The 20688-nt window shown below is 45.1% G+C and overlaps 1 protein-coding gene across 9 annotated transcripts in view; it reads right to left on the bottom strand.

The window, feature by feature from the left end:
- The window catches only part of zpax4 (zona pellucida protein AX 4), a 46111-nt gene extending 28614 nt beyond the window's left edge, over positions 1 to 17497 (bottom strand). For 2 of the 9 annotated variants that reach the window (XM_052459664.1, XM_052459669.1), the window contains exons 1-12: positions 17338 to 17497; positions 17194 to 17249; positions 16982 to 17071; positions 16621 to 16748; positions 16276 to 16419; positions 16093 to 16164; positions 15819 to 15995; positions 15497 to 15593; positions 15106 to 15329; positions 14775 to 14928; positions 14479 to 14687; positions 14207 to 14324 (exon numbers count right to left, since the gene is read on the bottom strand). In XM_052459664.1, coding sequence (XP_052315624.1) covers positions 14207 to 14324; positions 14479 to 14687; positions 14775 to 14928; positions 15106 to 15329; positions 15497 to 15593; positions 15819 to 15995; positions 16093 to 16164; positions 16276 to 16419; positions 16621 to 16748; positions 16982 to 17071; positions 17194 to 17249; positions 17338 to 17360 — 1492 coding nt within the window. In that variant the 5' untranslated portion in view covers positions 17361 to 17497. Of the gene's footprint in view, positions 1 to 13647; positions 13766 to 13860; positions 14067 to 14206; positions 14325 to 14478; positions 14688 to 14774; positions 14929 to 15105; positions 15330 to 15496; positions 15594 to 15818; positions 15996 to 16092; positions 16165 to 16275; positions 16420 to 16620; positions 16749 to 16981; positions 17072 to 17193; positions 17250 to 17337 lie in introns of all 9 variants that reach the window. The other 7 variants (XM_052459665.1, XM_052459667.1, XM_052459666.1 and 4 more) reach the window with 5 other exon arrangements.
- Positions 17498 to 20688: the final 3191 nt, after the last annotated feature.

Genomic DNA, 20688 nt, shown 5'->3' with positions numbered 1-20688 from the left:
TGAGACTCTCGATCTCCGTTCTCCCACCAAAGAACCGTAGATAATCTTGGTCTTCTGCTTTCACATGAAACTGGTGGAAAATGCGCTCTACGTCAAAACTGGACCCTTATCAATGTGTTTGTCAACTCTGGACCGCAAAGGATATGGTCATTCAAGGACGTCTTGAGCAGTCAAAGACGATTCTCTTCCCAGGCTTTTGTGGGTGATAAACCCCATGGTGCGGGATGTACCATGCTGGATGCTTGTTAATTTCCTCTTTGGAGACCTTCTCAGCATCTCCACAAGATATGGTCTCTTCCATGAATGCTGTGTAGTCCTTGTGGTACTGCTTGTTTCTCCTTAGCCTCCTTTCCAGGCACTTGAGACGGTGAACTGCACATGTTTTATTGTTCGACAGGTTGGGTCTTTCTTCCATAAACGGCAGCGGCATCTCATAATGTCCATTGTCCTTGCGTCTGATGCCCGCTTTAATTTTTGTCAGGAACCGGATATCCTCTTGAGATATGAGGTCCTCTTCTGCAGCGCTCTCGTTGAAGTCAGATTCAAGCATCTTGATAATGTCCAGTGCTGTGATTACCTCTCTTAGTGGTCCTTCTGTAGCTCAGTTGGTAGAGCATGGCGCTTGTAATGCCAGGGTAGTGGGTTCGATTCCCGGGACCACCCATATGTAGAATGTATGCACACATGACTGTAAGTCGCTTTGGATAAAAGTGTCTGCTAAATGGCATATATTATATTATATTATTATATTATATCTTACATGTGTTCTACAAACATAGTGTACTTGATTTGTGAGGTTGGAAGAAGATTGAATGCTTGGCATCATCTGTCTAACGATAACCCGATGACTCACTCCAATAGCGTCGCCATAGTCGATACATGGATTTCCATAGCCGACTATGCTCCAGCCAAGATCTGTTCTCTGAGCAAAAGGCTGATTTCCCTTACCAGACACAATTTCTCTTGTAAGGGAAGACCACCCTGTATTGGACAAAAATGAATGGGAAGTCATTGGCATCGGACAAACCATATACACATTGTCCAATACCACCCAATTCGGCGTTGATTCATGCAAAGTGTATTGCAAATGCCATATGGCAATTGCCAGTTGTAACACTTTAAAAATTCAACAGGTGGCGAATCCGCTCCACCATGGTTTTTCATATTGGAAATGTAACCCAAGTCAACCTCCAAAAGCAACATTTTTAAAAAATGATTTTTTTGTCGAAAACTTATCACCCCTTAAAAAAGTGCTTTCTGGGCCGTTTATCGAAATTCTTTCGATTTTTTTTGTAAATTACACATGTGTAAGAACTGTATGAATATACTTTTGTCAATTTTATTATCATATATATATATTTTTTTTACATGCGCATAAGTAATATGTTTGTGTCCATTTTCAATATGATTTCATAGGAAGTCAAAAGTCAAAGTCAAAAGTCAAAATTTTGTAAAAACTTCACACACCCTAAAAAGTGCTTGGACCGTTTTGAAATTCTTTCAAATTTTGTGTCAATTACACACGTATAAGAACTGTATCAACATACTTTAGTTGTATTTTATTATCATAATTTTTTTTTTACCTTTCTTGTGCATAAGGAATATGATTTTTCCATTTACAATATGATTTCATAGGAAGTCAAAAGTCAAAGTCAAAAGTCACTTTTGGGGGCCAAATGCCATAAGAAATTTGACATGCTCAAAATCCTGCAGAAATGCAAAAATTGACTGGCCTGATGAACTCTGGATGGCCGGGCAGTGATAGTTGTTCCTTTCCATCACTCGTTTTGTTGATTTCATCATGTCCATTTGGTGATGTTTTTTTCACTTTTGCAAAGTCACTGTGCATTTGCAATATGGTTCAATGGGCATTTACCATATGAAATTTGACATGCTCAAAAATGCTAAATTGACTGGCCTGATGAACACAGGATGACCGAGCAGTGATAGTTGTACCTTTCCATCACTCGTTGTGTTGATTTCATCATGTCCATTTGTTTATGTTTTATCACTTTTGCAAAGTCACTGTGCATTTGCAATATGGTTCAATGGGCATGTACCATCACGAATTTGTCATGCTATAAAAATCCTGCAGGAATGCAAAATTGACTGGCCTGATGAACACAGGATGGCCTGGCAGTGATATTGTTCCTTTCCATCACTCGTTGTGTTGATTTCATCATGTCCATTTGTTTATGTTTTCTCACTTTTGCAAAGTCACTGTGCATTTGCAATATGGTTCAATGGGCAGGTACCATCACGAATTTGTCATGCTATAAAAATCCTGCAGAAATGTGAAATTGACTAGCCCGATGAACTCGGGATGGCTGGGCAGTGATTCTGGTTCATCTCAATGGCTCATTAGGGTTGATTTCAGAATGTCACTTTTGGTGATGGTACCTCACTGTTTAAACATATTGCAAATGGACAAGAGTCACCAGCAAGTCACCGTCCATCAGTCAATTAGATATCATTCTGACACCAAACTGATACAAACTGACACTAAACCCACTTTTTCCAACTTTTATCACATACTTCAGAGCTGGCCCAAAATTCACAACGCCTTTGGTTCAAACCATAAAAAAACATAAAACACGTAGTTACGTTCTAGCTGCGGGTCCATTTCTTATGTTATGTGTAGGCTAGCTGAGGCGAACCCGAATCCCAAGTTTCGGCTCGATCGGTCATTTGGTGTCCGAGCAAAACCCTAATTGGTGCTGAAAATCCACTTTTTCCATGACTTGCTACGGGGTCCTGGAATGAGCTATCGGACAGAAACGTTGGGGTCTGTCTATATGGGCCGAGACGGTCGCAATGCACCCAGTCTTGCGACTCTGGGACATTTCTAAATGTCGCCATTTTCGTGATGCAAAAATGAATTGAAGTCATTGCAAATGTACCTAGAACCACGTAACTCACCACGCACTATCGAGGTCTAGAACAGGATTCTAAAGTTTCGGAACTCTAGGTCTGACGGTTCTTTAAAAGTTCCAACAAGGTTAACTAATGCAGGCAGTGTATGTCTCTACGCACCCCAATGGGTCCCTACTTCCAAGCTGTGTGTGTGTGATTTAGTTTTCCTTTGAAATTTTAAATGACTGATTTACAGTTCATGGGGGTTGCCTAATCACATATATGAAGTTTTGGAAAGATCTGACTTTTTTAACCCCTCAAACAGCCCAAGAGACACCAATGGCACTTCCGGTTGGCACAGGAAGCTATAAGTCAACACATATCCTCACTGGGGTATGCTTTACAGAATTCTGAGTTTTAAGTCCTTACGTTAAGAATTGACTGATTTACACAGGGTTGAATGCACTATGTCTATCAAACTGCAGGCAGGGTATGGATAAACACTTTTAGGGTGATTTTAACCACTTCCGGTTGGTCCAGGAAGCTTAGAATCAACACAGGTAGACCTCGTAGTGGCTGTCATCGAAGACAGGTTCATACGACATTCAGAACCCACATAGGCTTCAGGTTGAATTTAGGGGTGCAGGCAATGTATTCCTAAGCCCTGTTAAGGGTTAATGCCACATGGTCAAGGTTAGGCTTGCACGGATCGGGAGGACCTTAGGAACGTACCTGAGGTCGAATTGTGCTTCTCACTCTAACAGTTCTCTCACTGTCACCCAAAAGCAAATGACATTGAGGGCCAGCCTTCATTTTGGGCCTACTTTTCTAATGGTCGCTGTGCTTAGACCGAGCGAGCTACGGTCAAGCGGGCATCTCGTTGATCTCCATGGCCTAGGAATATGGAAATGCCATTGTAGGCTTTGTGTGTCTTTAACACCGCACTTTGTCTCCATCCTTGCTGTGTGTGTGTTTCTGTGTGTGTGTGTGTGAGAGAGAGCTTTTCTTTGACATCTGTTGGGAGAAATGACTGACTTACAGTTTATGGGGGTTTCCTAATCACACATATGAAGTTTTGAAAAGATCTGACCTTTTTAACCCTTGGAAACTGCCACTGTGACACCATTTACGGCACTCCGGTTGGCACAGGAAGCTATAAATAAACTCATATCCTGATTGGGGTATGCCTTTCCAGAATCCTGAGTTTTAAGTCTTTACGTTAAGAACTGAGTTATTTACAGAGGGTTTAGTGAGTGTGTGTTATTTCAGAAAATCATAGAAAATCACAGAAATCTCGCAGAGCTCCGCAGCACACTTTAAAAGATTCGTAAGAACACCCCGCAACTGGATCTGTAACTTGAAAAAAAAAAAACACCTATCCGTGAACATCACCAATCTGTCATCGGATTTCTCTTAAATGACGATAGATAAATGGCTGGTTCTTTTTTTTTTATTGACACCGGAGGCTCCTTGACTTTGACGTGAAGTGGAAAAATAATTTCTCTATTTTCATTTTGGACCTTTAATCCCAGATAAATGGCCATAACTCAAAAACCGTTGAGGCCTAGACGCCATCTTGTTCGGGGCCAACTGCCCATTATGCCAAACCTACGCTCACCGAGTTAAATATTTTCCGTTTTCGAGATAAGGCCCCTCGTGAATCGTGATGTTTTGTCCAATAGCAATATGATTGCTTATGCCCTCTTGTGGGATATTCCGGGACAGCGGAAAAATGACCAAAATCTTATTATTTTTGTAAAACGGAAACCGAATGTCCGACAAAGTTCATTTGATGACTTCCTGGTAGGTCCGGCCCTGCCGCTCGCGCCGTCCGCAATTTACAAACGATTTTGGACGTCTAGTAAGGGACCGTACATTTGCAATATGGACTTTCTCACTAACCATACAGCAACTGCAGAAATCTTCCCTTAAGGTATGGAAGGAGAGCCTGGGAGCAGTTGTAGCCTAAGAGACCGACATCACAGCTCTGTTGAGGAGCAATCTCCTCTGCAATGTGTTCTAGATGAGACCATGCTCTTGCAGTCTCTTGAGTAGGAATATGATCTCTGTTTGCAGGAATAAACTCTCTCGAGTAGGTTGTTGGCAGAGGGATTTTCTTCTCCAAGTAAAACCTCTAACCTGCAAACCAGACAGCTTCTGGCAGGGCACAATGGTATTGCTTGAAGCCATTGTAGAGATTTTCAGTTGGACTGGGTCCTTCCTTGTATTGAGAGCCTGTCCTTCCAGTGCAGCTCTACCTGGTCACTTTGACCTTCTTCCCTGCCTTTTAAATGACACCTTACAGTCTTGATAATAGACATTGTAACTGCTTCACAAGTATGAACTCTGCGTCGTATATATCGTTGTCGGGAATGTCAATTTGACGCAAATTTACGTAGACAAGGTTTAGCTCTGTAGAGGTATGGCTAATCTTGTTTAAGAGGTCTTCTAGTAGGTCTTCAGAGAAACAGCCTGTCAGTGACAGTTTTGCTTCCTTTACCAGAGCCTTCCACTTCTCATAGCTGAACCTGAAACGATGTTCGAGCTGTCTCCATCTTTCGTTGCGCAGTTCTCTGCCCTTTTCAGTTAACCTGCGGACCCTCTCACCTTTTCGTGGCTCTTGTTGTGATATTTCATCACCAGCCTCTGTATCATCATTCGCTGGCAGAAGTGACTCCACACCAGTCTGGGCCTCTTCCTGCTGCTCTGTTTGTTCTGATGAAGGCTTGAAGTTTGCGAGGTGTTGCTGCAGATGCTCAACTTGACCCACCCCATCTCTATCACCTATAGTGAAACTACCTCTTTCTGACATTCTAAATCAAATAAAATCAATTCCACTAAGTGAGTAGGTCATTTATTCTCTAATTCACTGTAATGTAAACCTTAGTACTGTAACGTCGGGATAGTGATGGGTGTGGAGTCAGACGCAGAAGGTAGACGAGAAAAAACTTTAATGTCCTCAAGCACAGTAACAGGGACAAACATGGGTGAAGCCCAAAACACAGGCGCAACAAAACCCAAAACCACTGTTACCAAAATACCGGACAGCGAAAACCCAAAAGAACACAAACACCACTAACGTAGAATAACCACAAGCCCGGGCTAAACTAACTTAAATAACACCCATCCCAAAACCCCAACAAGGAACAGGTGAAAACAATGAGACAAAAACAAACGAAAAGGAAAAAGGGATCGGTGGCAGCTAGTAGACCGGCGACGACCACTGCTGGTATTCGTGACAAGTACGTGGTATAAACATGTATAATGCTTGTAACAAAGGCTTGAACAAACACCTCATTGGTTGCTTATTACAAAAGGGAGGAAATCAAACTTCACATGTATTATTCCTGGCATGAATTCACACTTCATCCTTAATTATTATAACCCATCCTAACATACACGCTCCCACCCGATGACATGAAAATTTAGCTAATACAGCGCGGGATTACCTTCCTCCAAAAGTGTGTTGCTGACAATAAGGATCCTACAACAGAATTAGCTTTCCGCTTGTCTTATCATTTCCCCCACACAGCGGACATGTAAACAATTCAAACAAAGGACAACGGCATAGACTTACAGGATAACTGTCAGTTACAAGTAGTGCACCTGCACCAGATCTTCAGTTTCTTGGCAATTTCTCACATGGAATAGCCTTCATTTCTCAGAACAAGAATAGACTGATGAGTTTCAGAAGAAAGTTCTTTGTTTCTGGCCATTTTGAGCCTGTAATCGAACCCACAAATGCTGATGCCCCAGATACTCAACGAGTCCAAAGAAGAGAAGTTTTATTGCTTCTTTAATCAGCATTTTTTTAAACAGTTTTCAGCTGCGCTAACATAATTGCAAAAGGGTTTTCAAATGATAAATTAGCCTTTTAAAATGATAAACTTGGATTAGCTAACACAACGTGCCATTGGAACACAGGAGTGATGGTTGCTGATAATGGGTCTCTGTACGCCTATGTAGATATTCCTTTAAAAATCAGCCGTTTCCAGACACAGTAGTCATTTACAACATCTACACTGTATTTCTGATCAATTTTATGTTATTTTAATGGACAAAAAATATTTGCTTTTCTTTCAAAACCAAGGACATTTCTATGTGACCCCAAATCTTTGAACGGTAGTGTATATATTGTGTATAGTTTTGTTGAGGTGTGGTTTTCTATAAGCCCATGGGCTTCCAACCACACCATTAAAAGAAATGCTTTTCTACCCTCTTAGGAGGACAAGGTGTTCACCTTTAACTTCAACTTGTTCATGACTAACAACAGTGGAGACAAGCTACACCATATCTAACACCTGGTCTCCTCTGCCCTAATCTCCAGAGAAGTTAGCTGTGAGCACATCACAGAGGTTGATCTATGGTTCTATACTGAACCAAAATATAAACGCAACATGCAACGATTTCAAAGATTTTACTGAGTTAGTTTAAAAAAAAACATTTTATTTGTACCTTTATTTAACTAGGCAAGTCAGTTAAGACAAATTCTTATTTTCAATGACCCTACCAGGGAACAGTGGGTTATAACTGCCTGTTCAGGGGCAGAAGGACAGATTTGTACCTTGTCAGCTCGGGGATTTGAACGCAACCTTTCAGTTACAACGCTGGAACCACTAGGCTACACTGCCGCCCCATTTAAGGAATCCAGTCCATTGAAATAAATTCATTAGGCCCTAATTTATGGATTTCACATGAGTTCAGATATCCATCTGTTGTTCAGAATGCCTTTAAAAAAAGTAGGAGCGTGAATCAGCAAACCCATCAGTTTCTGGTGTGACCACCATATGCCGCAGTTGATCTGGCTGTTGATTGTGGCCTGTGGAATGTTGTCCTGGGCCGTGCGAAGTCTGGATATTGGAGGGAACTGAAACACGCTGTCTGTACACGTCGATCCAGAGTCGATCCAGAGCATCCTAAACTCAATGGGTGACATGTCTGGTGAGTCCCAAGGAAGAAATGGGACATTTTCAGCTTCCATGAATTGTCTACAGATCCTTGCGACTTGGGCCGTCTGAAACACTTGGGGGATCCATGAATGGCACCCGGGAGCATCTCTGCACATTCAAATTACCATTGATATAATACAATTGTGTTCATTGTCCGTAGTTTATGCCTGCCCATACCATAACCCCACGGCCACTCTGTTCACAACGTTGACATCAGCAAACCGACACCCACAAGATGTCTAACCATCTGCCCCATTTGAAACCTGGATTAACTCTCACATCTCCAGCATGCCAGTGGTCATTGAAAGTGAGCATTTGCCCACTGCTTGACATCAGCTTTGAGGACTACTACAGATGATCTTCCCTGAGATTGTGCAGAAATTTTCCTAAACCCAAGGTTCCAGCAGTCCGTCCGGGTAGCTGGTCTCAGATGATCTCATTGCACGGCTGGCAGGTTACACGTGGTCTGCCGTTGATGAGGCCACCTGCCAAATTCTGTAAAATGACGTTGAATGCCTTATGGTAGAGACATGAAATGTAATTGTCTGGCAACAGCTCTGGTGGACGTTCCTGCAATCATGCAAATTGCACACTCCCTCATCCCCACGATCTACCGGGAAGTCAGAACCAACTACACGCAGTATCCCAATCTCCTGCCTCCACTGTAAAGAGCTCCTCCCAGCTTGCACTCACGGTCTCCTCCCCTGGCCATGCCTTCCGCCTGGCTACTCCTACTCGCTTCGGTTCTCCAAGAGATAGCCATGTTCTGAAAGAGCTCAAACAATCCCCTTCTATCCGCCGTTCTGAACCTCTCTCATATACTGAGATCCCTACTGCAGTCATCCCCCTCTTCAAAGGGGGACTGGCACCCAAACTGTCAGACCTATATCCATCCTGCCCTGCCTATCTAAGGTCTCCTGTCAGGTCTGCAGGGTATGCACTGGGCTGGAGGGCACGGGTGCACCAGCCACCTCAAGGTACTCCCTTCTAGACAGTACTCAGCCGTTCCTTGCTAAGGTTTCGACTCTGTCAATCACAGGCAGACTCTAGCCTCGGTTTTTCGATGACTGCCTCCACCAATTACTTTGCAGACAGCAGTCAAATCGGGAGGGCATGTTGTCCGCCTCTGGCAGTCTCCATTCAGAGACTCTTTCTCTTCCTCTTGCTCCACCTCTACGCAGACGACACCATTGTATACACTTTCGGCCCGTCATTGGTGCTCCTAACCTCCCAAGAGCTTCTCAACACTTCCTCCAACTGCTCTTAAACGCTCTGCATGCTTTTCCTGTGCACCGCATGCCCGACTAGCATCACCACACTGGATGGTTCCTCCTTGAATATGTGGACACCTATAAGTACCTAGGTGTCTAGACTGCAAACTCTCCTTCCAGACCCATCAAACATCTCCGATCTCAAATCAAGAATCGGCTTTCTATTCCGCAACAAAGCCTCCTTCACTCACTGGTGTCCCTAATAAAACCTATCTCTGATCCCTGAGGCCCTCCCCCACTCCCTCAGCTCAGATCACAGTGCCACCATCACTCTGCGAGCTCTAGTCAGAGCCACTGGGGTCATCTGGCCATGCTCTCAGCTCATTGGCACGCGAGCAGGTGTATCTCACATCCCTAAAGCCAACACCTCATTCGCCGCCTTTCTGGCCTCTACCAACTTCAAACATCACCACCAGCTCCGATCGCTCAGCCACAGCATGTTGTGCTCTGACATGCATCTGATCATTTATCACAAAGCTGACCTCTTTCTCCCAAGCATTCGCACTTCGCTCTGCAGGTTGTATAACTTTTATAACTTTTTCATTACATTTCATTATAGTACAACGGTTGATTTGTCTAATCTTAGCAATTCTTCTTAGCTAGCTACACAGCCGTCCTTGTATCAGAGATAATTGCATAATTATCGATTTCCAGCCCTAACGTAGCCTTCACTGCTATTCGCCCAGGAGCTAGCTAACGCACACAGATTAGCATCACTGTAGTGCTATTCACTCAACTGTACGACTTGATTAGTTCAGTGTTAACTAGCTACATAGCTGTCTTTGTTTCCAAGATAATTGTGTAGTTTAGTGTGTGTAGCCTTGGAGTGATTATCTTAATTCACTGAGGTTCGCTAGCCAGCTATTTGTCGTCCTTAACGTAGGAGACTCTGCTAGCTAGCCAACAGCTAACTGCTAACAGCTAGCCAACGTCTGCTGTTTTGAATTCAACAACCCGGTCAGGTGGTTTCACATTTTCGTTTCATTGCAGTGCAGCGGTTTGATTTGTTTGATCGTGGCTAGCTGCATAGCCGTCTTTGTTTCAAAGATAATTGTGTAGTCTAGACCGATTCCCTAGGTTAGCTAGCCAGCTATTGTCGTTCTTTTAACTCAACGTAACGTAAACAACACTGCTAGCTAGCCAGCTAGCCCCCGAATAGCAGCACTGTAGAATTATTACACTCAACGGAACGACTTGATTAGTGTAGTGTCAACAACGCAGCTACTGCCAGCTAGCCTACTTTAGCAGTACTGTATCATTTTAATCATTTTAGTCAATAAGATTCTTGCTACGTAAGCAACTTTCTGAACATTCGAGACGTGTAGTCCGCTTGTCATTCCAATTTCCTTGCATTAGCGTAGCCTTTTCTGTAGCCTGTCAACTATGTGTCTGTCTATCCCTGTTCTCTCCTCTCTGCACAGACCATACAAACGCTCCACACCGCGTGGCCGCGACCACCCTAACCTGGTGGTCCCAGCGCGTACGACCCACGTGGAGTTCCAGGTCTCTGGTAGCCTCTGGAACTGCCAATCTGCGGCCAACAAGGCAGAGTTCATCTCAGCCTATGCCTCCCTCCAGTCCCTTGACTTCTTGGCACTGACGGAAACATGGATCACCACAGATAACACTGCTACTCCTACTGCTCTCTCCTCGTCCGCCCACGTGTTCTCGCACACCCCGAGAGCTTCTGGTCAGCGGGGTGGTGGCACCGGGATCCTCATCTCTCCCAAGTGGTCTTTCTCTCTTTCTCCCTTACCCATCTGTCTATTGCCTCCTTTGAATTCCATGCTGTCACAGTTACCAGCCCTTTCAAGCTTAACATCCTTATCATTTATCGCCCTCCAGGTTCCCTCGGAGAGTTCATCAATGAGCTTGATGCCTTGATAAGCTCCTTTCCTGAGGACGGCTCACCTCTCACAGTTCTGGGCGACTTTAACCTCCCCACGCTACCTTTGACTCATTCCTCTCTGCCTCCTTCTTTCCACTCCTCTCCTCTTTGACCTCACCCTCTCACCCTCCCCCTACTCACAAGGCAGGCAATACGCTTGACCTCATCTTTACTAGATGCTGTTCTTCCACTAACCTCATTGCAACTCCCCTCCAAGTCTCCGACCACTACCTTGTATCCTTTTCCCTCTCGCTCTCATCCAACACTTCCCACACTGCCCCTACTGGATGGTATCGCGCCGTCCCAATCTTCGCTCTCTCTCCCCCGCTACTCTCTCCTCTTCCATCCTATCTTCTCTTCCCTCTGCTCAAACTTTCTCCAACCTATCTCCTGATTCTGCCTCCTCAACCCTCCTCTCCTCCCTTACTGCATCCTTTGACTCCCTATGTCCCCTATCCTCCAGGCCGGCTCGGTCCTCCCCTCCCGCTCCGTGGCTCGACGACTCATTGCGAGCTCACAGAACAGGGCTCCGGGCAGCCGAGCGGAAATGGAGGAAAACTCGCCTCCCTGCGGACCTGGCATCCTTTCACTCCCTCCTCTCTACATTTTCCTCCTCTGTCTCTGCTGCTAAAGCCACTTTCTACCATTCTAAATTCCAAGCATCTGCCTCTAACCCTAGGAAGCTCTTTGCCACCTTCTCCTCCCTCCTGAATCCTCCCCCTCCCTCCTCCCTCTCTGCAGATGACTTCGTCAACCATTTTGAAAAGAAGGTCGATGACATCCGATCCTCGTTTGCTAAGTCAAACGACACCGCTGGTTCTGCTCACACTGCCCTACCCTCTGCTCTGACCTCTTTCTCCCCTCTCTCCAGATGAAATCTCGCGTCTTGTGACGGCCGGCCGCCCAACAACCTGCCCGCTTGACCCTATCCCCTCCTCTTTCTCCAGACCATTTCCGGAGACCTTCTCCCTTACCTTACCTCGCTCATCAACTCATCCCTGACCGCTGGCTACGTCCCTCCCGTCTTCAAGAGAGCGAGAGTTGCACCCCTTCTGAAAAAACCTACACTCGATCCCTCCGATGTCAACAACTACAGACCAGTATCCCTTCTCTCTTTTCTCTCCAAAACTCTTGAGCGTGCCGTCCTTGGCCAGCTCTACCGCTATCTCTCTCAGAATGACCTTCTTGATCCAAATCAGTCAGGTTTCAAGACTAGTCATTCAACTGAGACTGCTCTTCTCTGTATCACGGAGGCGCTCCGCACTGCTAAAGCTAACTCTCTCTCCTCTGCTCTCATCCTTCTAGACCTATCGGCTGCCTTCGATACTGTGAACCATCAGATCCTCCTCTCCACCCTCTCCGAGTTGGGCATCTCTGGCGCGGCCCACGCTTGGATTGCGTCCTACCTGACAGGTCGCTCCTACCAGGTGGCGTGGCGAGAATCTGTCTCCTCACCACGCGCTCTCACCACTGGTGTCCCCCAGGGCTCTGTTCTAGGCCCTCTCTTATTCTCGCTATACACCAAGTCACTTGGCTCTGTCATAACCTCACATGGTCTCTCCTATCATTGCTATGCAGACGACACACAATTAATCTTCTCCTTTCCCCTTCTGATGACCAGGTGGCGAATCGCATCTCTGCATGTCTGGCAGACATATCAGTGTGGATGACGGATCACCACCTCAAGCTGAACCTCGGCAAGACGGAGCTCCTCTTCCTCCCGGGAAGGACTGCCCGTTCCATGATCTCGCCATCACGGTTGACAACTCCATTGTGTCCTCCTCCCAGAGCGCTAAGAACCTTGGCGTGATCCTGGACAACACCCTGACGTTCTCAACTAACATCAAGGCGGTGTCCCGTTCCTGTAGGTTCATGCTCTACAACATCCGCAGAGTACGACCCTGCCTCACACAGGAAGCGGCGCAGGTCCTAATCCAGGCACTTGTCATCTCCCGTCTTGATTACTGCAACTCGCTGTTGGCTGGGCTCCCTGCCTGTGCCATTAAACCCTACAACTCATCCAGAACGCCGCAGCCCGTCTGGTGTTCAACCTTCCCAAGTTCTCTCACGTCACCCCGCTCCTCCGCTCTCTCCACTGGCTTCCAGTTGAAGCTCGCATCCGCTACAAGACCATGGTGCTCGCCTACGGAGCTGTGAGGGGAACGGCACCTCAGTACCTCCAGGCTCTGATCAGGCCCTACACCCAAACAAGGGCACTGCGTTCATCCACCTCTGGCCTGCTCGCCTCCCTACCACTGAGGAAGTACAGTTCCCGCTCAGCCCAGTCAAAACTGTTCGCTGCTCTGGCCCCCAATGGTGGAACAAACTCCCTCACGACGCCAGGACAGCGGAGTCAATCACCACCTTCCGGAGACACCTGAAACCCCACCTCTTCAAGGAATACCTAGGATAGGGTAAGTAAGGGTAAGTAATCCTTCTCCCCCAACAAGATTTAGATGCAAGTGGCTGTTCCACTGGTTGTCATAAGGTGTATGCACCAATTTGTAAGTCGCTCTGGATAAGAGCGTCTGCTAAATGACTTAAATGTAAATGTAAATGTAAATCACACCTTCAGTGGAACACACTGGAGAGAGGAAGGCCTGTTAGTGCTGATCAACCCTATAAAAGCGTCACCAGGCAAAAGCAAGCGACGCTGCAGGTTAATATCTGACCAACTAGTAGTTACCTATGAACTCAGTAGTCTGGAATAGACACGCTTTGGCCAAGGAGCTCTTGACCTCCAAGGTCTTCGGAGCTCTTGAGAGAATTTCAAAAGTACCACGGAACTGCTTCAAATTGATGTCCTAGGAAGAAAAAAAAGAGCAGGTACACTTTAATTATAACTCCTACTTTATCCAACGACGAGTCAGTTTAAGCACTTGACCAATGAGCATCTCACCTTATAAGTGTAGCCAACAGAGAAGAGGGGCACTTCCAGGGTCAGACTCTTGCTGTCATTCCGCATAACGTAGCCCCGCTTGGCTGCCAGATTTGTGGTCAGAATGTGAGGGCCAACACCCACCTCCCACAGGTAGTCAAACGGCTTATGGTCCATCTGGAATCTGATGCTTTTCTCGTTGCAGACGCCTTTGAAGACCGGAGGAACTGAGAAGAAACAAATAGTTTAGTCAATAGTGACACGACGTTAGGGGTAAACTTGGGAAAGTGTATCGTGGTTGGTTACTGGGCTGCGTCAAGCCATCGTGCAGCCCAGGTCTCATAGTTGAAGGTTGAAGTCAACTTACAGACATCATTGAACTGAGCCACGACTGAGGCCAGGTAGAAGTACTGCTCGGCCTGAGGCAGGATGACCAACGTGTAGTTGATGTCCAACGAGTATTCGAGAAGCCCCTCTGTAGGGTACTATGGACAGGAACACATCACCAATTAAGAAACAGTACAAAAGCCTTCAATTCACCTCTTAAAACCATTGGAGAAAGTTGAGGACAGGAACCCCCTCTTCTCCAATGTTGAGGAAAAGCTGAGACCACAGTAGCTAATATCATTGAATCATTACCAGCTTGTGAATAACGGCATCAAATGGCACCCTGAGAATGTAGGCATGTAGGGTACTATTGGGCTGGGGGACCATGGTTATGATGAGGCCACTTTCATTCGCCTCTAGTATGGTGAATTTGTGACCATTGAGCTTCACAGCCACCAGGTCAACATCATAGGAGAGGTTCCCCAGGTAAACAGTAAACACACGATCCTCAAGGACTGTTTCTGTGGTGGGAGAAGGACAACAGGGTCATTAGCAATCATGACCATGGAGCTGAAGATCCACTTGAATTGGCTAGTAGAACTCCTTACGGTTAATGATGGAGAGGTGCTGGATCAGAAGGGGTGTGTTCATGGGCCTGTGGAGGCGGAGTCTGGTCTCCACACCACTGTCATCCATGAAGATTTGTTCATAGTAGAGACGGACCACATAGAACTCACGGTACATGTTGTCCATCACAAAGCTCTGGAAGAGTTGAAACCGTTATGAAGCATCTGCCATTAGGTTATATGGTACAAAGTAGAATATTCAAGGTGTACAGAGGACATGAGTGAATGAAGCCATTTGCAGCTTCTCTGCATCAGAATACAAGGTAAGCGTCTCCATGTGAATGGTCAGATGCCGGCCTGGTACGCTACTGACTTTTCTGTATCCTCCGGCAGCGTTGAAGGGGATGCTGATCTGGACAGTGGTGTCACTTATATCCAGGCTGTAGCCTCGCTCTGCTGTGATGGGCTCATCCAGGAGCTGACCATCCACCCCCATTGAGATCTTGATGCTCTCCAACCCAGAGAGGCCAGAGAACAGCGGGGACAGCAGAGTGGGGGTCTGCCAGACCAGCCCCGCCCCATCATACATCCCTTCATCTGGAAAGAGGTTATACATAGAAAGGTTAAGACTGATGAACACTTCCTGGTTTAGTGATCAATCAGTGCAGTGATCAGGTACAGGTGAAAATAGTCACTAGAGCCATCAATTGTTTAGCCCATCTAGCCCTTTGAATGGTCAGGGCTGATAGGTCACTGAAACTTACCAGTGCTGCAAGCAACCACCAAGTTCACCATGATGACCATCCATCTCTGCCTGGAGACTAGTATCAGATAGACCACCTCAACCAACGTACCATTCACCTGGAATTAGATAATGATTTGGTACCTGCCAACAATACAGTATGAAGACAACTGAAAAGCTATGTAAATACATCCAGTATTCCAGCCTAAACAAGTTATATTTTAAGAATTCCTACAGGAAAGCAAGACCATACCCATCAAGGCATTTAATGTAATTTGAGATGGGAAAGCCTCGTGCCAGCATTGAGACATACCCAAGATACCTGCATTCATTTAAATCCTCACCATGGTGACAGACCCCATGACAGAACCTGGCGTGTAGGGTGAACGAAACACTAGCCTCCCCTGGGTGAGGTAGAACACGTAGCCCAGCTCCCGAGCCTCTGAAGGAGACATGAGAGTCAGCTGCTGCCCCTCCTGCTGGAACATCACCTGCCAGGTAGACATGGCAGAGCTGTGGGCCTGATGAGGAACAAGAGACAGGGCATGCATGGTGTTATTGGGGACAAATTGGTGGAGCTCATCTAATTGACAATTTGCCAAATAGCCTTTAGCTTACTTTAGCAAGGGCAGCAGACCAGGCATCTGCTTTTGTACCAGGTAGATCAGACACTTCACCCCTCACCGACACCTACAGGGGAATATAACAGACCATACTCCTATAAAAAGGTTAAGGATAGTCTAGGCCAGCATCAGCACAAATACAACCCTGGATGCACAGTCTAGAGCCATGTATTAGTACCTCCATATAGTTCTCCTCACAGCTGACTTCTCTGGGGGACCAGGGTAGAGAGAGGGAGCAGGTTGCATTCACAGAGTAGGTGGCTTCCACTCCATTCGCATCAATTGTGATCAAGTTAAAGCTGAAAGTGAACACCTCGTCATCCTAATATACAAAAACAAGACCTTCAACTGAGATACCTGGTAGTAATTTGACTAGAAAATAGTTTTAAAGCCCTTCCCATGGGCACAGATTTAACTCAATGGCTACTCCACATTCGTTCAATGTAATTGAAATGTTGATTTAACCAGTGTGCCCATGGGTTGTGGCTTTGAAAAGACCACAATGCACAGAAAATATATGAACCTGGTTGTCAGTGTGGCAGGAGAAGTAAGAGGCTCTGAGTTCAGCAAGGCCAGGCAGAGGGAGGATACTGAACATGTAGCCACACTCTGACCCATACTGCTTAGTAATTGGGTGAACACCATCAGCATCTAGATGGGGAAAAGGATCGGGTCAAATCATTTTAATATGTCATTTAGTTGAAATTGTATTTCTTCCTAAGTGGTCCAACAGCACAGTGAGAGACTGCAATATACTGCAGTCGTGCTGTCAGCACCAGCTACCAAACCCTGGACAAGACATGTTAAGATGCCAAGTTCATAAGCTGACCAAACCTGATTTCAGGCCCATTTCACATCAGAATTAAGGTTAAAAGCTTACTTACCAACCGCTTCAAAGCGAGGTTCGTTCCCAGCGACTGAGAGTTGGGTTGTTACCAACAGGTATCGATCCCTACACACAGTCTCAATGGCCCCTATAAAAGACACACAAGGTGAGAATCTGAAGGGTGGAAGCTATATGATTCTGACCAACAATTCATACCAGTGTTCTATAGCTTGTATAAAAGGCTCATCTGACCCAATTTAAGTTTCTTACCTCTTGGAAGGTCAGAACATCTTACACTAGGCCATACAGACAGGAGTACAAATACTCTGTAAGAAAAACATCTGCACAGATCAACAAAGTGTGCTAGTGTCAAAACACTTAAATCAAAACATTTATGCCCACCACCAAACTTACCCCAACCAAATCCCAAAATCCATTGCCACTAAGCTGTAGAAGTGTCTAACCCTAGCCAGGAACCGCTAGTAAACTACACCTGCAAGCGTACATAAACCATGTGCTGACAGTATCCTGGCAGTTGATGAGTGGCACATTCTCTACCTGGCACTTGTATATAGGAGTGGTGCTTTGCTTGACCAATTACAAGCTCTCTGGAGTTAATGTGCAGGTAATTAATTTGATAATTGGGTCACATGGTTGGGCAGTTTACCAGAGCCTAAGGGTGCATCTCAATAGTCTAATGTGGATTCCTCTCCTCATCTCCTCTCATTCCCCCTTCTTAGGACATGTTTTCCATCTCCATTGTCTGTCATTTATATTTATACATATAATTTCATGTTCTTGGTACAGATAAATCCTTGACTTTGGGGAATCACTTTGTTGACCTGTGAAAAAATGACTGGGGGGGGGGTAAAGTCGAACAGCTTTTTCAATGGGGTTTTCAAGCTCCAAATGAAGATTTACTTTATAATGGAAAGGTGGCCTAAGTGAGATGAAGTTGCCATGAGCAGCACCACAGATATTGGGTGCGTTCGAGTGGTAAAGCAACCGACTGTAGACGAAAGTCAAGGAGTGAATTCGGGGGAAGTGCATTTGCGACTGACAACAGTTAGACACGATTGTTGTTTTCCAACAGCAAGACTCAGATCAACATGGCAGTGTTGCCACGGTTTATAAAATGTTTTCTTTATAAAGTATGAAACAAACATGTATCCAACCCCCATATCACACACTCACAAACTGAAATCATAATATAAAATTGTGTACACATTTTACAATCAATTAGTGAGAGAGCCTCAAATATCACATGTATTTGTATATATCTACTCTACACATAAATCACAACAAATTGGTTCCTGTTTCAGTCATGTCTTTGGTCACGTTCACGTGGGTCCATCAAAAACACCCTAATGATTGGTTGACAATAAAGCCTCCAACAATGCAGGCGATGGCTGCAGAATGAAGTTGGTGAAGAGCAACTACAGGAACTTGTAGTCAACTGCAGTCAAAACTTCATGACCTTTGATCACACCATTGTTATTTCCAGAATACAACACACTTTGAAAGGCAGTGACCAACGATGGTCACAGACTTGACAAAAGTGATCCTCTCGAACGCGCCCATTGACATTTTTGCAAGATTTTGCTGTCACAGTCACACAGAGGCTCCAGTACAAATACATAATTTTTATCCCCTCAGCTCTTGCGCTAGCCACTTTCCCTCGGGGGAATCTCTGTCGAAACCGGATGCAGTTTGATTGTCATCTTAAGTGGAGGTCCAATTCACTTACGTTGCCTGCCTCGGCCTTTGATTTAGCTTGAGGGAGCGAGTGAACAACTTTGGTCACTTGCGGGGTTGATATGACCCACAATTCAATGCGAACTGTAGCCACATCAAACTGTAGTTGGCACGAAGTGTCGAATTTAATGAACAAGACTGCAATTTCGGCACATCAGAAAAAAGTGTGAAGCTAGCTTGCTAAAAAATAGACTGATTTTAACGTTGGAAAATTGTCTTAGTCTCGTAGTGAGGAACCTATAAAACATAGCTAGATTCTTAAAACATATTTTGGGGAATTCTGACATGTATGGGAATAAATGACCAAACTATAAAACTAGCTAGGCAGCAGTGAAGGCTCCTCAAAGGAGAAAGGGGAGGACCATCCTCCTCTGTGAATTTCATAAAAATTACATGTTTAAAACATTGAAAAAGTTATCCCTTTTAGATAAAACTATACTAAATATAATCACATCACCAAACAATTGACTACACCACACTATTTTGAAAAGATGGTCTACAGTAGCCTCAACAGCACTCTGTAGGGTACCGCCATGGAGTAGCTGGAGGACAGCTAGCTTCCGTCCTCCTCTGGGTACATTTACTTCATTACAAAACCTAGGAGGCTCATTGTTCTCACCCCCTTCCATAGACTTACAGAGTAACTATGACAACTTCTAGAGGATATCCTCCAGCCTATCAGAGCTCTTGCAGCATAAATTGACATGTTGTCCACCTAATCAACGGATCAGAGAATGAATCTAGTACTAAAAGCATAAGCTCCAGCTAGCATTGCAGTGTATACAATGTGGTGAGTAGTTGACTCAAAGAGAGAGAAAGACAATAGTTGAACAGTTTTGAACAAATACATTTCTTCCAAAATTAAGGAGAAGCAAGAGAGAAATAGAGAGCTTTTTCATTTTTTTCACTTTCAGTTTCACTTACTTAGCTAGAAAATGCAGCTAGCTAGTTTAGCCTACTGAAACACCCTGCTCAAACAGAGGGATGCTATGTTTGCTAGCTGCCTATGACTATCCAACACAACACTCGAACTTTTCCAAGTCAAGGTAAGCTTTTGGTGTTACTAATGTATTGCCATCGGGCCCCACCGGTGTAACTGCTCACTGACTGTACATTAACGTTACTCCATGATTGTAGCGGGTTTACTAACTCATTAGTTCTATTAGCTATGCTGACTATGACGTTACTTTAGCTAATATGATGACAATGATGTAGGCTGTGTGTAGCGGTTTGGTTTGGAAAGGCTTTTTTGCCTGGTTACATGCAGCTGATGTGTTGTGCATTGAAGTCCACAAGGGAAAGGACAAATTGAAAGGAGAGCGAATAGAAGGAATTCAACGGGGCTGCTATGAAAGTGAAATGTGTTTACATATGATCAGGTGTGTATTCATTCCACTGATTCTGTTGAAAACGTTTCTTAAACGAAAGCCGGAAGTAAACGGAACAAAACAGGGATAAACCATACCTAAATTTGTCCAATAGAAACTCTTGTTTGCAACTGTTGGACTAATGATTACACCCTAGATCAGCTAGATGCAGACAAGAGTGTGCAAGCTGGTATTGAATGTCACTGTCAGTCCAAGTGTCACTGTCTGTCGCCTCAAATTTGTCTCTCAACCTGTGTGCACTTACGTTGTAAACATTAATTCATAGGCTAGGTTGTAGCAACCTCGTGATGGGTATAGGGAAAGTTGAGTATCATGTTTAACCTCGCACTTCAATGCTCCTGGTTGTTGCTGAAATTGACCCATCGATAATTGACCCATCTCACTGAGTCTACCTTTAAACCTAACCTTTGACCTGTCCCATCACCTTATACATTAGCGCCCCACAGTGGAAAGAAGTGACATCCCAAAAAACCTGTCTCCTAGCCTCCTATGCATAGGCTTCTTTCTGTACATGGGCTTGCTCCTACCTATCTTTCCAATTTGGTCCTGCCGTACATTCCTACACGTACGCTACGGTCACAAGACGCAGTCATTGTCATTGTCATTGTCAAGATGGTCATTG

Source organism: Oncorhynchus keta, chromosome 13 (assembly GCF_023373465.1).
Source record: "Oncorhynchus keta strain PuntledgeMale-10-30-2019 chromosome 13, Oket_V2, whole genome shotgun sequence".
Taxonomy (NCBI): domain Eukaryota; kingdom Metazoa; phylum Chordata; class Actinopteri; order Salmoniformes; family Salmonidae; genus Oncorhynchus; species Oncorhynchus keta.
Note: the sequence above shows the minus strand (reverse complement) of the source record. Positions and strands in the feature narration are given on the sequence as shown.